At 44.2% G+C, this 18,691-nt stretch overlaps 1 protein-coding gene across 1 annotated transcript in view; it reads right to left on the bottom strand.

Moving 5' to 3' along the window:
• Positions 1 to 18,691, bottom strand: part of CISD2 (CDGSH iron sulfur domain 2) — a 31,000-nt gene that overhangs the window by 11,572 nt on the left and 737 nt on the right. Inside the window, exon 2 of the mRNA XM_075066221.1 lies at positions 4,962 to 5,176. Within this exon, the coding sequence (XP_074922322.1) occupies positions 4,962 to 5,176 (215 nt within the window). The remainder of the gene's footprint in view (positions 1 to 4,961; positions 5,177 to 18,691) is intronic.

Genomic DNA, 18,691 nt, shown 5'->3' on the forward strand with positions numbered 1-18,691 from the left:
ACTGACAGCAGGCGACGTCTTCATACAGCGCCACTTAGCGCCAACAATGGCAGGCAAGTTAGTAAACATACATATTGTGCTCTAACCCCAGGTTGTCCAAACTATGTCTCGAAGCCGCCTGCGCCACATTGCAAGGATATAGGATTAAATAAGACGATCTGTTATTAACACACAGATTCACATCTTAGTGGGCGCAGGGTATCTATTTCAAGCCTGATAAGTCATTGTGGCCCACATCATTTATTTTCGATTGCTCTAGCCCACGCAGTCTATGTAAGGCAAAGCCGTCGGGCAGACACAACACTCCTCGGGCTTCTCAGATAGGGAGCATGCACAATCCGCCCCATCCGCCGCTGGTGTGCTGCGGGTGTTTACCTGGGTAAGTTTCATCGCTCAGACAGCCACGTTTACCATATGCCATAACACGGACAATCAGTTCTAGCCACGTCAACTGGCTGGGGCCTCTCTTCCCAGCGTCACCGGGCTCTTCGGATCAAATGAACACACACAAGACACGCGCTCGCCTCTGAGTCTGTTCCTTTAATCGGAGGCCGGAGCTAGGAGTTCCACGCTGGAGTCACATATATATCAAATCATAGGGAGCTGAGGCCGTTGTGTAAAGCCAGAAATGGGACCAGAAGACCATTTAATCTCGCCCACCTCCTGGCTGTGGTCCAAGGACTTCTAACCTTATCCCATTCTAACCTGCGAGTGTTCCGTCAAACCCAGCTTACCGTTCTGTCTTAGTGCTCTACGGGATGACATACACCGACCTCCCAATAAACTTGGTGTATGGCTAACAAACTTCCGAAAAGGCCGCGATTGCCTCATAAGAAACCACTCAATGGAGGACAGCGGGAAAACGAACGTGCGCACCTCGCGCGGTCTTGTGTCAGGAAAGGCGACTAACGCTGTGGGAAGTTTTTGTGTAGGTATCCTTCCACTGTCATCGATCCTGGAATGTCCCCCTTCCTTCTTTGTATGCTTCCAGGAGTCAGACACATTCGTGTTTGCGGCAAGTACCTCTTCCGGATCTAGTCTAGTCCCTTCTCTATCGTCCCTAATCAGAGTAATGGGTTCCTCTTCGTCGGACATAGTCCATTCTACCATTTTCCATGCGGTGGTTGAAAAAGGACTTCACACCGATTACTCGATCTTGTTTCTGCTGTTTCTCCGCTCTATCCAAGCACTGAGAGTGTGACAGATTTACCCTGTTCTGCTCCGTTCCGCTGAATATCATGAACCACAGAGCGCAGCCTGGCTCCCTCTGTCGATTACAAGTAAAGCACCAGCGCCTCCAGTCACTTACCTAGGTTAGGAGTGCTCGAGTGGAAAAACGCCCACCTCCTCTATGCCTTCCCGCCGTTCCCACATGGTCTTAGGGGTTGCATCAAGAGGTTTGCCACCTCGGTAAGCGAACCCCACGGGAGCGGAACAAGGCTCGGGCGCGAATTCCTACATGTCGAGCGCGCCCCAGCGGGTGGGCCATATCGTTTGCACAACAACTGGTACAGGCTTTCAGTTGGGAATCGAACACACGTTGCCAGGCCTGTCCAATAAGCTCCAATCCGGTTCCCCCTGCCGGGTCCATCTCTAAGGACTTGCATCACTCCACAAGACCGGAAGCGGCAGAGGGGCTCTCATCCACCACCACGACCGTCGCGTGTCGCCGTCCCCTGAGCTATGAGCGTCCGGCCACATCCCTGCGCTGGCCTCGAGCTCTGCAGAGGCTTCCAGGCTGCGCTGAGGTTCCACCCCGCACGTGCAGCCACAGTGCCAATACTTGGGAAGTTAGGAAACCAGTAGACAACCGACAGGGCTGCCACCTCACTCCTCGCGACAAAAGTGCCGCACCAGGGGTACCTGACTTCCTGCTGCGGTGTCAATCGAACGATCCGGACTGCCACCCTCTAGCCTTTCAGGCTTCCATCCCAAGAGAGTGCCTTCTCAGCGGCACATAATCTCTACTAGGCACCAGTGGTTATAACCCCATAGCAAAGGCCCATGTCGCGCTCTCCATCCCCTCCGCGTGCCACCTAGCGCCATTGTCCTCCTTCCCATCCAGGAGAAGGCTTCTCCCTCCGCCTCTCTCTACCCTATGGTCTCTGAGGTTCCCAAGGGCTGGAGCACCTGTATCCCAGGTCCGCTAATCCTCTCCGCCCCCCTGGGACCTCACTGGTCTCATCTCGAAACTAATTGGACCCTCCTTTCGATACCCTGCAACCTGTCTCATTCCTGTACTATCGTGGAAGGTGCGTTCCTTGTGGCCATTACATCGGCCTCAGGAGAGTCCTCAGAGCTCCGCGCTCTGTGGGGACGCACCATACACGATATTCCCATAAAGACAAGGTGCACTTCGTCCGCATCCCGCCGTTTCTGCCCAAGGTGTCTCTCCCATTCCACCTAAACCAGACATTTCCTTCCATGTGTTTACCCAAAACCTCATGCGTCTCGCAGAGAGCAGAAGCTATGCATTCACGTCGATTTCGTCGGGCGCTGTTGCGTTTTACATTGACCGCACCCGATCCCTTCCGTAAGAGATCCTCTCAACTATTTGTTGCCGTCGCAACCAGGATGGAAGGGTCACCATTGTCTCATCCGCAAACAATATCATCTGGGTGAGCGGCCTGCATCAAACATGCTATTGCCTAGGTCTCACATTCTTCCAGGTGCGCTAGTTATCCGCTCATTCATTTCCACGAGAGCGGAATAGCGTCCCTCGATTGCTTCCTCGCCCGTGTGCCACAAGACATATGTCGTGCAGACGGTGTGTCGTCAAGTGCTCCTTTTTCTGTCCCATTACGTGCCTTGGTGGCGCAGTCCCGGACGATTGCAGGCTCTTGGCTTGGCTGTTCTGTATTCAACAGGTCTCCAACTCCGACCCCACCAGCCTTATGGGTAAGGCTTGGGATCATCCTATTGGAATGAATTGAGCAAAGCACTCAAAGAAGAAAGACTGGTTACTCACCTTTGTAATGTTGTTCTTCGAGATGGTTTGCTCTATATTCATTCCAACACCCGCCCTCCTTTCCCCACCTGTCGGAGTATGCCGGCAAGAAGGAACTGAGGAGCGGCGGGTCGGCAGGGGCGTATATCATACGGTTGCCGCAAAGGCGCCACGCCATGGGGGGCGCCTGCCGACCCACGCCGGGGTGTTGCTAGGGGAAAATTCTTCGAGCCGAACGTGCACGTGGCGCGCGCACACCTACTTGGAATGAATATGAGCAACACATCTCGAAGAACAACAGTTACAAAGGTGAGTAACCGTCTTATGTAAATGTGGGCGGGGGTTAGGTTCCAAGGAAATTTTGGGGGGGCAGACAAAAGGCAGTGTACTGTACTGTGGTTGGGAAGTGCCCCTGGCTTACCCCACACAGGCACAGCCCACTGCACGCACGGACGCTAGGAAGTACCTTTGCAGCAGCAGTGGCAGCTTCCCCAGAGAACAGGCTCAGAGTTTGCTGGGAATGCTCTAGGTTTGCCTCTTCCTGTCCCTGCTCCACTCCACCTCCTCTCCAGGGCATGCCACATCCCTCTCCTCCCCACCCCCCCCCCCCCCAAGTCCTAAGCACCACCAAATAGCTGTTTAGCAGCGCTTAGGATTTTCTGGGAGGGAGGGAGGGGAAGGAGTGGAGATGCAGCCAGGACCGGCGCTAGTGTTTTTAGCGCCCTAGGCGCAGGGCCATTTCGCTGCCCCGTGCGCTGGTCCCGCGGCTCCGGTAGACCTGCTGCAGGCATTCCTGCGGAGGGTCCGCTGGTCCGCGGCTCTGGTGGAGCTGCCGCCGGCGTGCCTGCGGGACGTCTACCGGAGCAGCGGACCGTCCACAGGCATGTCTGCGGCAGGTCCACCGGAGCTGTGGGACCAGGGGACCCTCCGCAGGCATGCCTGTGGCAGGTCCACCGAAGCCACCTGCCACCCCCCCCTGGCAAAATACTGCCCCCCAATAATCCTGGCACCCTAGGCAATTGCCTAGGCTGCCTAAATGGAAGCGCCGGCCCTGGGTGCAGCACTTCCCTGCTCCTCCCCCACCCTCCCAGAAAGTCCTAAGCTGTTTGGCAGTGGGGAAGCACTGGGAGGGAGGGGGAGGAGGTGGAGAAGTGGCACCTGTGCAATGCTCCCTTGTAAAATCACTGCTTTTCCACAGAATCTTACAAGCAGGCAGCCAAACAACATTATAAGGGAGCACTGCACTTTAAATGTGCATGTTCCCTAATTGAGCAGGGAGGTAACACAAACAACGTTAAGTGGGACGTTAAATGAGGAGTTACTGTATATGTACCCATTTAAATGTGCCAAAGACAGCATGTTGCATCAGAGTGGCATTTAAGAGCACTTAAAAAAAAAAAAAAAAATCTTTGTAAAGGTTTCCTGCTATTGTTCTTTTCCAACATCCTAGCAATCCCTGTCTTCCCTATATGGCACTGGTCAGTGAGAAGACTGCTGATGATGAGGAATTAAACTCCATAAAGAAGCATAAAGCATTAAGAACACCTGCTCCAAGCTACAAAGTGTATTTAAAAAAAGAAAAAAAACAAAACACTTTTTCACTGACAAAACAGCCCAATGGAGGGGCAGCTAAATCCAGAGGCACCCGAAGTACTTTAAGGTTCATTCCAGAGCTGGTCAAGTTTTGATTAAACCTTTCCCCCCGCCTCCCATTAGAAAATGCTGTTTCATCTAAATGTTTTGTATAAAAGGATCTGTTTTAACAAAACATTTCATTGGGAAAGTTTCATAGGTCCAGGACTGTGCACAGTACAGACCACCATGTGGCTTGTAGGTTTCTAAGCTCTCCTGCATAGGTTTAGAGTGGAGAAAAAGAACTGCACAACTCTTAGAGAACCCATGAACCTGTCCAGCCTCAGGGTGAGAGTAATGTGCTCCAATTCACAGAAAGCAGAACTGATAATAATAAAAAGTTAACTCCATAGCCCTATGGCATTGCTGTAAAGCACCTTACCGTCTTAGAACGCCAACACCTGCAGTAAGCTGCTTTAGTGAGGCACAGATCTTCAATGTTTATTTCGTTTACTACTTTGGGATTTTCCTTCTGGATCTTGAGGTTAATCAAGCTATCCTTCTGCTGTTTCTTCTTGGGGAGGAATGGACGAAGAGCCAGGTATCCAAGTAGTGCCAGGACACCCAGGAATGGCAATAACCGCAGCCATTCTGAAACTAAAAAACACATTAGACTTATACAGAGCACTAGGGTTGTGAGCTGATTTCAGCATCAGTTACACTCAAATGGCACAGAAGCAGCTCTTCCTATTTGATTTAGAATGAGTAGGGCATCGAGGCTAACCAATGGAATGGACTAGTGAAGAGAGACTGGAAAATAGAGGATGAGCACATAGGAGGCAAAGGGTAAAATCCTGGCTCCAAAGAAGTTCAGAGCAAACTCCCATTGACCTCAATGGGGCCCGGTTCTCACTCATAGTTTAAGATTGATGCAGTAGAGGAAGGGGAATCAGTGGAGAGATCCAAACCATGATTCACACTAAACGAAGGCTCCCTAATACTTTACCTGCTCACTCAAATTAGCTTTGGAACGTCTTCTAACAAATATAAGAGGAACTGTTAACAGTATGTGTTGTTTGTTAGAAAATGGCCAGAGGCTAATCTGAGTAAGCATTCTTAAGGGTCCTTCTCTGAGTGTGATTCCTATTTTGGATCTCTCCATTGATTCCTCTTCTACATTGCATCAGGCTTAAACTACTTCTACATACATATGCATGTATAGGTTAAGGTTGCCTAAGATTTCCTATCGCCCTGTGTTTTCAATTACTTATAACTTCAGCAAATTTTAACCATTGGGTCTGAAGTTCTTCCATGGCTGGTGTCATCTTCAGGTTGAAATCTTAAAAGAAAAAGAAAAAAAAATCAGTGGAAATGGTACAACCATTTCTAAGAAGCAAGTTAGTGGAAAAAAGAGTCATTTTGCCAATGTTCATTTTTTTGTTTTAAGAGCTCTAGTGCCTCAGGACTTTGGAGCAGGATATTACCATTTGGCAGACAATGGCTCTTGAAACCAGACAGGTCCCTTTTGCTATCTCCATGAAAACCTGTTTGGATTTGGCCAAGTAAACATATATAAGCCACAGAAAATTGCCACTTGAGCATACACTGAAGAACTTGTTTTAAGTTTCCTCCTGAATTCTCTTAATATTCTATTTGTGCTGAGTATGCTCTCAAGACCCACTTACCCTCTTGCCTCATTTTAAAGCATCCACAAATACCAGTAAAATAGCGGTATATATTAACCTTTACAAGACATATACAGGAGCAGAGCCTCAAGTAGTGTAAATTGTCATTGCTCTATTGACTTCAAGAGAACCTGCTATGGTGCTGCCCCTCAGACTCTGATGAAATGAGCTATGTGGAAGCAAAATATTAATTCTTGGTTGTTATTTGGATTTACACTTTAATCCTCAAAGAGGGAAGTACACTTAAAATATTATTTTAAAATAAAAGAATTTTTGAATAGGTTGGTCAGGGAGCCCAAACTATTATATAAGCTCCTTGTAAAAGAAGACACAGTACCCATTATCTTGCTGTTTGCATTCAAACCAAGTTCCTCTTTAAATGGGCTTAGGGCCAAAACATAGCTAGATGAGTTCTACTGTTTGTGTTTCAAGATTAAAAGAAGGGAAATGTAATATAGCAAACCAAAGATGAGAAGTATTTTTTGTCCTAAAAGCTTCAAATAACCCAAAAGATGCAGTAGTTTTTTTTTATTCTGTACAACAGGGTTGCATTTGTGGTAAACAGATTATTAAAAGAAAAGAACACACATTTTCGTAACTCAGAATGCCATGCCTCTTTTGAAATGAGCTCTGTTTGGGAAAGTATGTAACATAATGAACATGCTGCATGGTGACATTTATTCACTCTTTATTTATTCCTTAGCCTTTGAAGTAAAATCCCTCCTTAACGTATATTACCTGGAAAAACGACAATGAGCATTTAAAGCACCATGGCTTGTGTGAAAGAGGCACTATAAACTGCCAAAGGGAGAAGTACCCAACTTTAGTATAGAATTTTGACTGGAAGCACAGTCTTTCTGCAACTCCAACGGCAAGAGTCACTGTTAGTTTGCTTTCTCATAGAATTTGCTAACATCAGCCCCTGCAATACTATATAGAAGTTTCTATTATCTCTGACTTTTCCCATTGTCCCACACAAAAAAAACCTGAGTTCTCCGCAGTACTAAATTCTGAAGTATTCACGGTAATATCTGTAAATGTTGTATAGAGTATTATACGTGCTAGACACCAGTTGCTGACAGCTTGTCTGTTCTTGTCAGTAGCATCAGTGACAGCTATATGAAGTGTTGAGTACCCTCATTCTGCCACGGAAATCAGCAGAAGAACTGAGTGAATCTTTGTTTAAAATCCAAATCTATATTAATATTTCAGTAGAGAAGTCTCTTTCCGGTCAGCTTTTCCAGAGCCGAATTGCATCAGAAGGTCTAATCCTGCAAGGTGTTGAGCATCCAATTCTGACTGACCCAGTGGGAGTTGGGTGCCCAGAACCTCAAAGGACTGGGCTCAGAGTATGTATGGCAAGAATCAATGACCTAGTGGAGAAGCAAACCTCTCAAGTGTACCTGATTAAAGTAAGCAGTGGTACCTTGTGGACTCAACCACTGTTCCAGGATAATCTTGCATAACCTCACCTATTCTTTCAATTGCTAATAGCAGAAACAATGCATCCTGAAAATAAAGTCTCAAGAACTTTCTTAGGAAGTAAGTGATCCTGTGGTCTGCCTTTGCAGATAGGAATTATGCATTAACCATGTTGTATGCTGACACAGCAGGTGTTACGCATATGACAAAATGGTATTTGGAAAGTTTTTGTTCCAGCACATGAGGATTTGGAAACCAAACCACTACTTAAAGGATTTTAATACATTTTTTAACTTGTGAAGGTACATTTAGTGAGAATGCAATCAGGGGCGGCTCTAAACATTTTGCCGCCCCAAGCACGGAGGGTCCGCTGGTCCCGCGGCTTCAATGGACCTCCCGCAGGCGTCTGCTGAAGTTGCGGGACCAGCGGACCCTCCGCAGGCAAGCCACCAAAGGCACCTTGCCTGCCGCCCTAGAGGCGACAGGCAAAGCGCCCCCCGCGGCTTGCCACCCCAAGCATGCGCTTGGAGCGCTGGTGCCTGGAGCTGCCCCTGAATGCAATTAACATAAAAAAAGATTCTCTCCGCTGAAAGAATCTTTCCAATCACATTCAGTAGACCCACTAGCAGAGAAGTTGAGTTTCCTGGCCTCCCCAAATTTGTAAGATCTACTCAGAGCTCCAAGACAGATAAGATGCACACTTGGGAGCACTACAGACCAAAGTAGGGTACTTACAAAACATGTAGCACACTTGATAAGACTAGACACACAGGGAGAAGAAGGGCCTCACAAAAATACCATTAGAATCAAATGGCGTTAAATAGATTTTTGAATAGTGATTGGCAACTTAACATAGCATGGAGAGCCTCAAGCCAAGCTCAAAGACAGAACATTTAGCCGATCTGGTAGGCATCACTGAGGAACAAAGTCTCAGCCCACTTGGGTACAAACACACAGAGAGGAAACACAGAGAAAGACAAGTAACAACCAGAATAGGAAGCTGTTATTTATTATTTGTGCTGTGGTAGCTTCACTAGCCAATGACTTCTGCAGTATATTTATATGGGACCTGGAGGCTTTCCAGAGAATCAAAACAAAATTGACTCATGATACAAAATATTGCCACAGAACTTTCACAGGGATACCCTTTAATATGGCTTGAAAAATTGACATTTCAAATTTGAGCTCATGCAATAATGTCTTTCTGAGCCTACAAACAGCTCCCCTGCCTCTGTTGCTACACATAGCTTTCTGAAGCAGATCCAACAAAATTAACAAGATTCTGTTCGCTGATGCTATTCAGACTTCTGTGAACACCACAAACAAGAATCAAGCCAATTTCACAGTGCTATTGCTTGGGAATACTGAGCATCAGAGCCAATCACTGGAGCTATTTCTGAGGGCACCCAAAAATAGAGGGTGGGAAAGGGGTAGAGTAATAAAGACAAATCTTTGTCCCTCCAAAGAACACAAGAGAAGGGAAGGAAGAAGAGACCAGACTTTCCTTCTCCTTCTACAATCAGAAAGAAGTGAGTCTTCAAACTTATACTTCTGCTAGCTAAAGACCAATCCAAAAAGTGGAGTCCCTGAAGAGTGTCTAGGAGTAACACTTGACAAGAACAACTCTCGCCAAAGAAGCTGGTGTCATAGGCCTCTTACCAGGGTGTTGCCTCTCTCCCTATTTTTCCTCTTACCAGTTTCTGGGAAGTAGATGTCCACTCATTTTTTTTTCGTACTCACACTTTAAGTTCCCTAACAGTAACAAGACCTTTATTAGATGTGAACGGAAAGAGAATCCTGACAGCGACAACCTAACTAAAGTGAATGGCCACAGCATACATTGCAGCTTCCTGCAGCGGATAGTCTGTCCTCTCCCTCTCATTTGGAAAAGAAAAAAAGAAATCAGGTAGAAGGAGTGTGTGTCAGCCAAAGTAGGTCTTTAATACAAAAACTGGTGGTCATAGAAAAACTGAGCAGTAGAGGTAGCTTTGTTGCATTTTTTAATTACTTTCTAATATCAGTTTCAAAAACTAAATTATGTATGCACTAGTAGGTGCTCACTTACTACTGTAATTATATTACCCCACTTTCTATTCCAACTGGCTACAGAGCAGCTCATCAGTAAGTTAAAATACTAAATGTGTATGAACTATCCACCATTCAGCATGCAATTGCATTAGGATTTTCAGTGACTCCAGGCTTTATGCAAATTCAGAAGTTACTTCCTGAATTACAGTCTCCTCAAAGTTAACTAGCAGGGGGCTTTTTCTAACAGATGATTGTACTGCTTCCTGTTTTTATAGATTCAGTCAATGAGTTCTCTTTCCACACACTCTAAACACAAAAAAACCTCTAATTTCAAAAAGAACAGGAGTACTTGTGGCACCTTAGAGACTAACAAATTTATTTCAGCATAAGCTTTCGTGGGCTACAAGTACTCCTGTTCTTTTTGCGGATACAGACTAGCATGGCTGCTACTCTGAAACCTCTAATTTCAGATTCCCACTAGATAACTCAGCAAGTTAGGTGGGGCAGGAAGAACAGATAGTCCTGTCAGTGTTGGATCAGTTTAAATAATAAATTTAAGAAATCCCAAATCCCCTATTAGATACACAGGCAGCTTGTCACACTACTATATAAGATGACACAGTCAGAGATTCACTCAAGTGGCCTGTGGAGGCTACTTCTCAGTGTGCCCCTGCCTCCTCTATCCCCTCTCCTTCACCCCCACACACTCTTTCACAGCAACTACAGGAGCATATATTCTGAACAGAGGTGGCTCAAACATTTGTAAGAGTGGCTTCATAAGAGTGGCCTCTTCCTGTATGGGATGCTGCTTAGGTTACCAACAGTCCCCTTAGCATAGAGGTTAGATGGAAAGCCCACAAAAATTGTGCCTGTGGCCCTCCACTGAAAAATTAAAGTATAATCAGCATGTAATTCCTACAGGGAATTTGACGCTTATCTTACCTCACTCATGAACACGTCATTTTGATATACAGATAAAGGTTGTCTACATGTTGTATATATTTATACTGCCGGCATAAAAAGCATGATCATCAAGAGACAGTACTGTACATTTCAGCATGACTTGTGAACACACAGGAGTGGGGGGAAGAGGCAGCCACGGCAAGAAAGTAAGAGAGGTAGAGACTTCTGAACATTAAGGGTGTGACAACACTAGAAGATAGCGTCTGAAACCCAATGCCAAACATTGGTCCCTTCCTCCCTGCTAACCCTTGATGCTTCTATTTTCGGTGAATGGTGGTTCTGTATATTGTATTGAGTATAGTTTTTCCTGTCAACACAAGCCATCAGAGAGAGGCTATGACTGACATCAGATCTCAAAAAATGGTTCAGTTTCTAGCGTACAGGGGGCCCAGGATTTTTATCAGCATAAAATACAAAGCTGTATGTAAGATGCTGCTCTCTACCCTGTGTTTTCCCCTCATTTCTCTGTGATTGATAAGGTAAGAGCTTTTATTCAGGGACAGTTTTTCCTAATTAAACTTAGGGATGCAAAACAGGAAAAGTTCTAATAGCCAAATATTATTTTAGTGCCCACCCTCATTCTGGGGTCAGGCTTGAGACTATAAGATCAACACTCAAACAAATGCTTGCTTAGTGAGTATGGTGCCTAGCACAGGATCCTGATCCTTGATTGATGGCCAAATACATGATCACTCAGTACAAATAATATTTTTAAATTACTTCCCTTTTTTCACAGCCAGGAAACAAACTAGATCAAAGTTTGTAAATTTTCATTTGAGGCTGCCAAAGAACATTCATTCTTTTTAATTTATAGTAGTAAATATTAGTAATAAAAAATTTACTCTACACTTCTAGGCATTTTTCATTGACCATATTTCAATTGATATGTTCTATAATATCTCCTTCCTTGTCTTGAATTTGAGCTGTTACCGTGTGAATACTTTGAGTTACACTGTACAATATTCAAGGCACTGATCTTGTCTACAACTGTTTTGTAAAATGGTAAGCACACCTACAACAATTCTATATATGTTGTGATGGTTTGATTATTATAGTACCTACAATGCTAACAACTAATCACTAGTGCCTACTAGCTACCAGTGCTAGCTGCTTCCCAGACATTCAAGATGGGACAAACCCAGTGCTCACGACCTAAGGACAGACAGAAAAGTAGGCAGGTTAGGGACAGGAGAACAACAAACAGGGACTGTAATACAATACAAAGAGTAGCAAATGTTTAATCTGCTTTGTACAAAATATGGTTGTATTAGTATACTGTAATCTTTTAGTTCTTAATCAGTAACTTATTGAATTACAGCTGCCACAATGCTTAGAGCAGGCACCGTCCAGAACATACAGTTTCCTGGATTGTAGAGTTTAACTGTTCTGGTTTGCTGTTGGACTGTAAAGTGGTACAACTTCCTAGCGCAGACAAGTCCTTAGTCTCCAACTGCAGCCCTTCGGGGGAAAAATTCAACAAAAGAATAAATATTTCAAGAAGTAACCAGATGTCTGTTTCACACTTCAAGGGGTTATTTTTTCAAGAGTTAGGGAAACACTTTGAAGGTGTCTTTTTAAAAGAGCTATAGTCAAAGAGCAGCATCTGCTAAAAATTACGTGAAGATTCCTGCCGATTACTCAGTTCAAGAGCAGTTCTGGCACCATATAACCCCTGATTTGGCTGTATTCTTGTTGAGTGACTTTGTGGAAGAAGCAGGCAAACATGTCCTATCATTAAATGATTCCATAAAGCAATGTAGTAGAGTGCATTGCTGTATAAATTTAGTACTTCAAAACTTATTATTCAACTTGCCCACATTACAGCTGCTGTTTGAATAACTTAAGTTTCTTGCCATTTGATCTCGGTGGGCAGACCCTTTTGCCCATGTGCAGCGCCACTGAAGTGAATGTAACCAGGGCCAGCTCTATGTTTTTTGCTGCCCCAAGCAAAAAAATTTTCAGCTGCCCCCCACCTGTACCCTCCTGCTGCCCCAACCCTGGGTTCTCCCCCCACAACTGCACCCTCCTGCCGCCCCAGCCCTGAGTCACTGGTAACTCTGTCCCAGAGTGGGTCATTCAGACAGAATTTTGGATGTGCACAGAACACAGACCGGATTGGTTCCCATATGGTTACAGAACTGCAGTAAAGTGGAACAATTTTCAGCTTGTGTGATTGGAGGATATCTGTATGCATATTATAAGACTGTCCTACATAAATGAGGAAAAGTTGAGGTGCCTTTATTATTCTTTTGCTCCACTCTTTGTTTCTATGGGGAATTTGCCAATGCAATATCACTGTCTTCCTTTTAAAAGGGAACTTTTTTTTTAAAAAAGGCAATGGCTGTTGAAAATAGCAATTCCAGTCCTAATAACCACTGGGGAGCATTTCTTGCTCAATTTTATCCTACTTTTTCTACAGCAAGTTACAGTGGATCAGTATTTGATTTGGAGAAAATGAATATCTATCTCCAAATGAGCTTGAGACACTCCTGGATGTTTGAGTGTGTTCAAAACCGGAAGGCAGGTGCAAAACTTCCCTTTCTGAATATTAGCTAAATCTGGAAAGGAAAAGTCAATTTCTGCTCCCTGCTCAGAGTGAAATCCTCCTACATGCCTGGTACTGTATCTAAAGCTGCCCAGGTCCTCTAGTAGAGCCTCCCCTCCCTTACTTTTCATTTTCAATTCTAGGGGGATCCACGTACCTCCCTTGCTAGGCTTCAGATAGAGAGGGGCACTGTACATTTCTTCCACTCAATTCTTTCTTTGGGGGCTGCAAGGTGAGGTCACACCAGTATCCCTAATCCAGTCTGGGGATGTCTTCTGAAGGGGATATCTAGGCCAAAGCCTTCTACTCCTTGGGCACACTTATTCCTCTGTTCACAGTGCCACCCCGTTCTAGCAGTGAGCATCTATTCACAGCAAGCTGCAGCATGAGGTTTTAGCTACCTCACTCCCTCCCCTCCCTTTCCTGTTGATAGCTGCCAAGGAAATGCTGGGAAATGTAGGTCTTTCCCTGCTCCAGGGCTGGCTCTATAGGCAGGGAGCTAACCAAGGAACTACAGCTCCCAGGGCCCCCTGTTGCTTCTCAGCTCCCATGCCGGATCTCTACCGTCCCTGCAAATGCGCTCCCCAAGCACCTGCTTTTTTGCTGGTGCCTAGAACCAGCCCTGAATGTAACTCTACAAGGGTAAAAGGATTTGACAGCACAGATCAGAGCCAAAGACTTTAAAAGTTTGTCAGGAAATCAAGGGTATGTTTTCACTACCAGCCAGATTGGCAGGCAGCGATCAATCCAGCGGGGAGCGATTTATTGCGTCTACACGAGGCGCAATAAATTGATCCCCAAGCGCTCTCCTGTTGACTCCTCTATTCCAGCTTAGTAAGAGGTGCAGGTAGAGTCAATGGGGGAACGGCAGAAGTTGACTCACCATAGCGAAGACAGCGCAATAAGTAGATCTAAGTACATTGGCTTCAGCTACATTATTGATGTAGCTGAAGTTGCATAACTTAGATTGATTTCCTCCCCTCCCCCCCAGTATAGACCAGGCCCAAGTAAATATGATGTATTAATGTAGCTTTCTAAGGTCTAATTTTTATGTGCTCAGTTTCATATTCAATATGAAACCATCTCCATTTACCAGGCTGAATTCATTTTGTGCTTAATTCCACATATGCATGCCCACAACTCCCTGGACCGCTGAACAGTAGAACCTCAGAGTTACGAACACCAGAGTTATAAACTGACCAGTCAACCACACCCCTCATTTGGAACTGGAAGTATGCAATTAGACAGAAGGAGAGATTAAAAAAAATAGCAAGTACAGTACTATGTTAAATGTAACTACAAAAAAAAAGGGAAAGCAGCACTTTTCTTCTGCACAGTAAAGTTTCAAAGCTGTATTAAGTCAATGTTCAGTTGTAAAGTTATGAAAGAACAACCATAACATTTTGTCCAGAGTTATGAACATTTCAGAGTTAAACAACCTCCATTCCCGAGATATTCATAACTGAGGTTCTACTGTACCTTTATGTTCTATCAATCATTCAGATAGCTTTAATTTTCTTTAAAGCATCTAATTTACAAAAGCATTTAAAGGTGTCTTCTCTCCAGGAGAGAGCAGGGTCTAAATGCAATGCTCTGGTGAGGAGCCCAGTGCTCTCTTCCCTCCAAGGTATCCTATTTAGATGCTCTCTTCTTAGGCCCTGCTGTTTGCTTCTCTCATTCTTTTTTTTTTTTTTTTTTAAGCAAACAAGACAAGATTTTTGACTTAAGAATTTTGAAAGATAAATTAAAAAGACCCTTTTGAGTTTTTTAAAAAGATGTAAAGGGAAAGCTTAAATATTTTCCAACCGTAATTTTTTTTTAAAAAAAGAAACCCTCTCTCTTTCTGTAAGTTTCAGTCAGTGCTTTCCAGGGGCCTGGCTCAAAGTCCCCAACGTTTCAGTGGAGTGCCTTTAGACCCTCTCAGTAAGTTTGAGAGGAGCATTAAAATACTGTTTCTGTAAGTCACCAAGCTGCCCTGTTCTCACAGGAGGTGGGGCACCCCATTAGAATGTAGAGATGACAGGCAAAACCCTCCATTGTCCACTCTCATTAGAGCCCTTTCCATGGAGTCCCTTCCAAACTCCCACCTCCTAGGGAGAAGCATAGAGGTAGCTTTTTTTCTCTCCCCTTCTCTAGTAAGCAGATACAGCCTTACCATACTCAGTTTAAAAAACCTGATAGCAAATAAAACTGCTGCGTTACTAAAATCATTGCTAAATATTTGTAAAGGTTTATATGAAGTTTGACGTAAGTGGGAACTGAATTCCCTAATCTTTTCCAGAAGATATCATAGCTCTGGCATTTACTACTGATGCTGTCCTTAAAGAGGTCGAAAAGAACATGGTTTCAGTTTAAATTACCAAAACCCCAGAAGCCTACACATACCATGAAGGGATGAATCAGCAGAACTCTGCAGTTTCAGCACCAATGTCACTACCACAAATCTACAAAACTCCTATGAATATAACTGCAAAATACAAAACTAGTGTAAATCTTGGGCTTGCAAATGTAAGAGGCTTAGTTCAACCTTAAGACACTATCCAAAAAGCTCTGACTGAATTGTGATAAAGGATGTTTGAGCAATCTGTAGTGTGCACTCTCCCAAGCAAACAGGTAGTGGTAAGAGACTCAGCACCTTTAACCTAGAATACTTTCAAGTCTTTTCATCTTAGATGGCATCCAACTTTGAGGTCACAAGCAATGTCATACTATCAATCATGTGCTGTTATGTCAAGCTGCTGCTGCTAAGGAAAAAGGGGCTGTGAGCCAAGAGAATATTATTTCAAGGAGGATGCTCTTGAAAAGCTCTTCATTAAGTTTGCTGTGTGCCATAACACTGAAATACTTCAATCTTGCACCCATAGAATTCTTGGCTGTTTTTCTCAATTTAGTGCTATCAACATGATGCATACATTACATCTTAGAGAAAAGACATTTAGGTGTGACAATGAACACTAGCCTATTAAATACTTCAGAAATGAATCTTGTGTCTAGATTTGGAATGCTAGCCATGTATTTCTGACTGCATTTTATATCTGCAGCCATACTTTCACTATGCTTGATTGTTAAGTACCAGAGCTAGTGAACGTACAGGACTTCTGGAATTTCTCAGCTAAGAAATTGTCATCGAATTCCTATAGCAATGACAAAGCAGTTTCCATTCTAATCCCCTCTTCCACTTATGTTCATTAGTTTCTGAAACATTCACCTTTGGGACTGAAATGTCACATGACCGGCCAGGGGCGGCTCTAGGTATCTTGCCACCGCAAGCATGGCAGGCAAGCTGCCTTCTGTGGCTTGCCTACGGGAGGTCCCCGGTCCCGCGGATTCAGCGGCAGCCTTTGGGAGGTCCGCCAAAGCCGCGGGACCAGCGGACCCTCCACAGGAATGCCGCCGAAAGCAACTTGCCCACCGCCCTCACGGCAACCGGCAGAGCGCCCCCCCCCGTGGCTTGCCGCCCCAGGCACGCGCTTGGCATGCTGATGCCTGGAGCCGCCCCTGTGACCGGCCCCTCCCAGAGGTGATAATTAATTTTATTCTAAGTTTCAAATCAATTAACTGAAAGGATTTTGTTTAGAGTAAACAGCTTCCCTCCCCACCTCACTCTTAAAAAAATGTTTTGATTACCTTTTTCAGAATAACTCACATGACAGAAGCTTGAAACTTCAAAGCTGGTACGCTAACTGCCCTTAGTGACCAGTAAGTACTCTGCTAAGTTTTTAAAAGCTTGTGTTTAATAGTTATGTTTGAAACTGCAGGATTGAGCATTAAAAGCAGTGTATCCCCTTATGCTGTCAGTTGTGTACTTAAAGATGGATGTGGTGTGTATGAGAGACAGGTAGACTTCATACCTCCTCAGTTACATAAATCTATGAGCTCAGATGGCTGAAACAAGAGACTAGAGCCATGTTTACACTAGTGAGCTTACAGCAGCACAGCTGTATCGATGCAGCTGTGCCACGGTAATATCGCTCGTGTAGCCGCTCTATCCTGATGGACAAGAGCTTTCCCATCAACATAATTAAACCACTTTCAATGAGTGGACCTTTTAAAGGCCCTTTTACCCTGCCAGAGCAACAATTCTTGTATTTAACATTTTTTTATGTCCCCAAACAAACCATGCTAGCTAAAACAATATGATACTTGAGGTCCTATCCACACTACAACTGCATCTAGAAACTGGTTCAAATAGTTCTAATTTGTAACATAGTTGGGATCTTAATGGGACACAAAACTGAAAAATCACAATTCTGTTGGAAAACATAATTGTAGTAGGTACAAAGTTAGGAGGGGGAAAATCTCTCTTTTTTCAGTTAGTTCACTTTGTGCAATTGGCAGCACTTTGTATGGTTATTTTCCCTATTTCCCTTACTAAGGAGACACTTAAAAAATAAAGTCACCAGGGGAGCAGAAAATCCTTTCCATAACATTTTAAAGAAATACTTTAAATAGTATGTTACTTTTTTTTTTAAAAGAGTGCTCTGTCAAACAGTTTTTAACTTATGTTTTTAATTTTTTTTTTTAAACACAAATTTTTCCATGTTCAGCAACTGCGTTAGGCTAGTTACAGAACCAAACTAACCAGGTCCTCTAAGTTGGCTGTAAATGAACTACAGATGGAGTCTTAAAACAGCTTTAAAATCAGGCACAAAGTCTATTAGTTGATATTGCTAAAGTAGGTTCAGTTTAACACTGGTTTAAGAATCTTTGCCTGGTAATTATGGAACAGATAAAAACTTGTTAAGTCTGTTTTTGACATTTTTCAAACCTAATGTGTTTTTTGTTTTTTTTTAGGTTAAAAGTGCAAGTCTTACATTTAACAATTATAAAGTGGTTAATTAGTCCAGGTTGAGCTGTGATTATAATCTGAATTGAGGGAGAGCTGTTAAAGTGATGTGTAAGATTGGTTACAGTTGGAAAAGACCTGTAAAACAATATCCACCCCCTTCTTACTCAAAAGAACTGCTCCCTGCAGGTCTTCAAGTCATGGCTCTTGATAAAACTTGCTTTCTGTCCTAGGAGCCAGGCAGAGCCCATGTCGCTGTAGAGATGCAAGCTGGAGTCTATTCTGCCACAGGCATTATCAGATTTATTAGCCACTTTCAGACTGCAAAATCTTGTTGATGGAGATGATATTAGAGGCAGAAAGAACACAGCTTGATCCAGGGAAGAGGCTGCAGCGCTGGGCTGGCAGTCAACAGAGTCACTCTTAAGACTTGTAGAAACAACTCACACTAGATCTGGGGGAAGTAATATTTTGCAAGAGTAAATATTTTACCGCTGGCAATTATTTTATTTTAGCCAGACTTGCTTCTCTGTCTGCCACTGTGAAGCAAACAAGGCAGAAATGCAGTCACCCACTTAGATCAAGGGAAACTAAGGCACACAGAGGCAAATTTTCACCCACCAGCAGGAGAGGGCATTGAGATCAGCAACTCTCTTGCCAGTTATGTTAGCTGCCTCACTTCCTCATTCTCAACACCCATAGGGGCAAGAAAGGGGAGCTCTAGGGGAAAGGCAGGAGAGATG

This window comes from Chelonoidis abingdonii, chromosome 5, assembly GCF_003597395.2.
Source record: "Chelonoidis abingdonii isolate Lonesome George chromosome 5, CheloAbing_2.0, whole genome shotgun sequence".
NCBI classification, from domain to species: domain Eukaryota; kingdom Metazoa; phylum Chordata; order Testudines; family Testudinidae; genus Chelonoidis; species Chelonoidis abingdonii.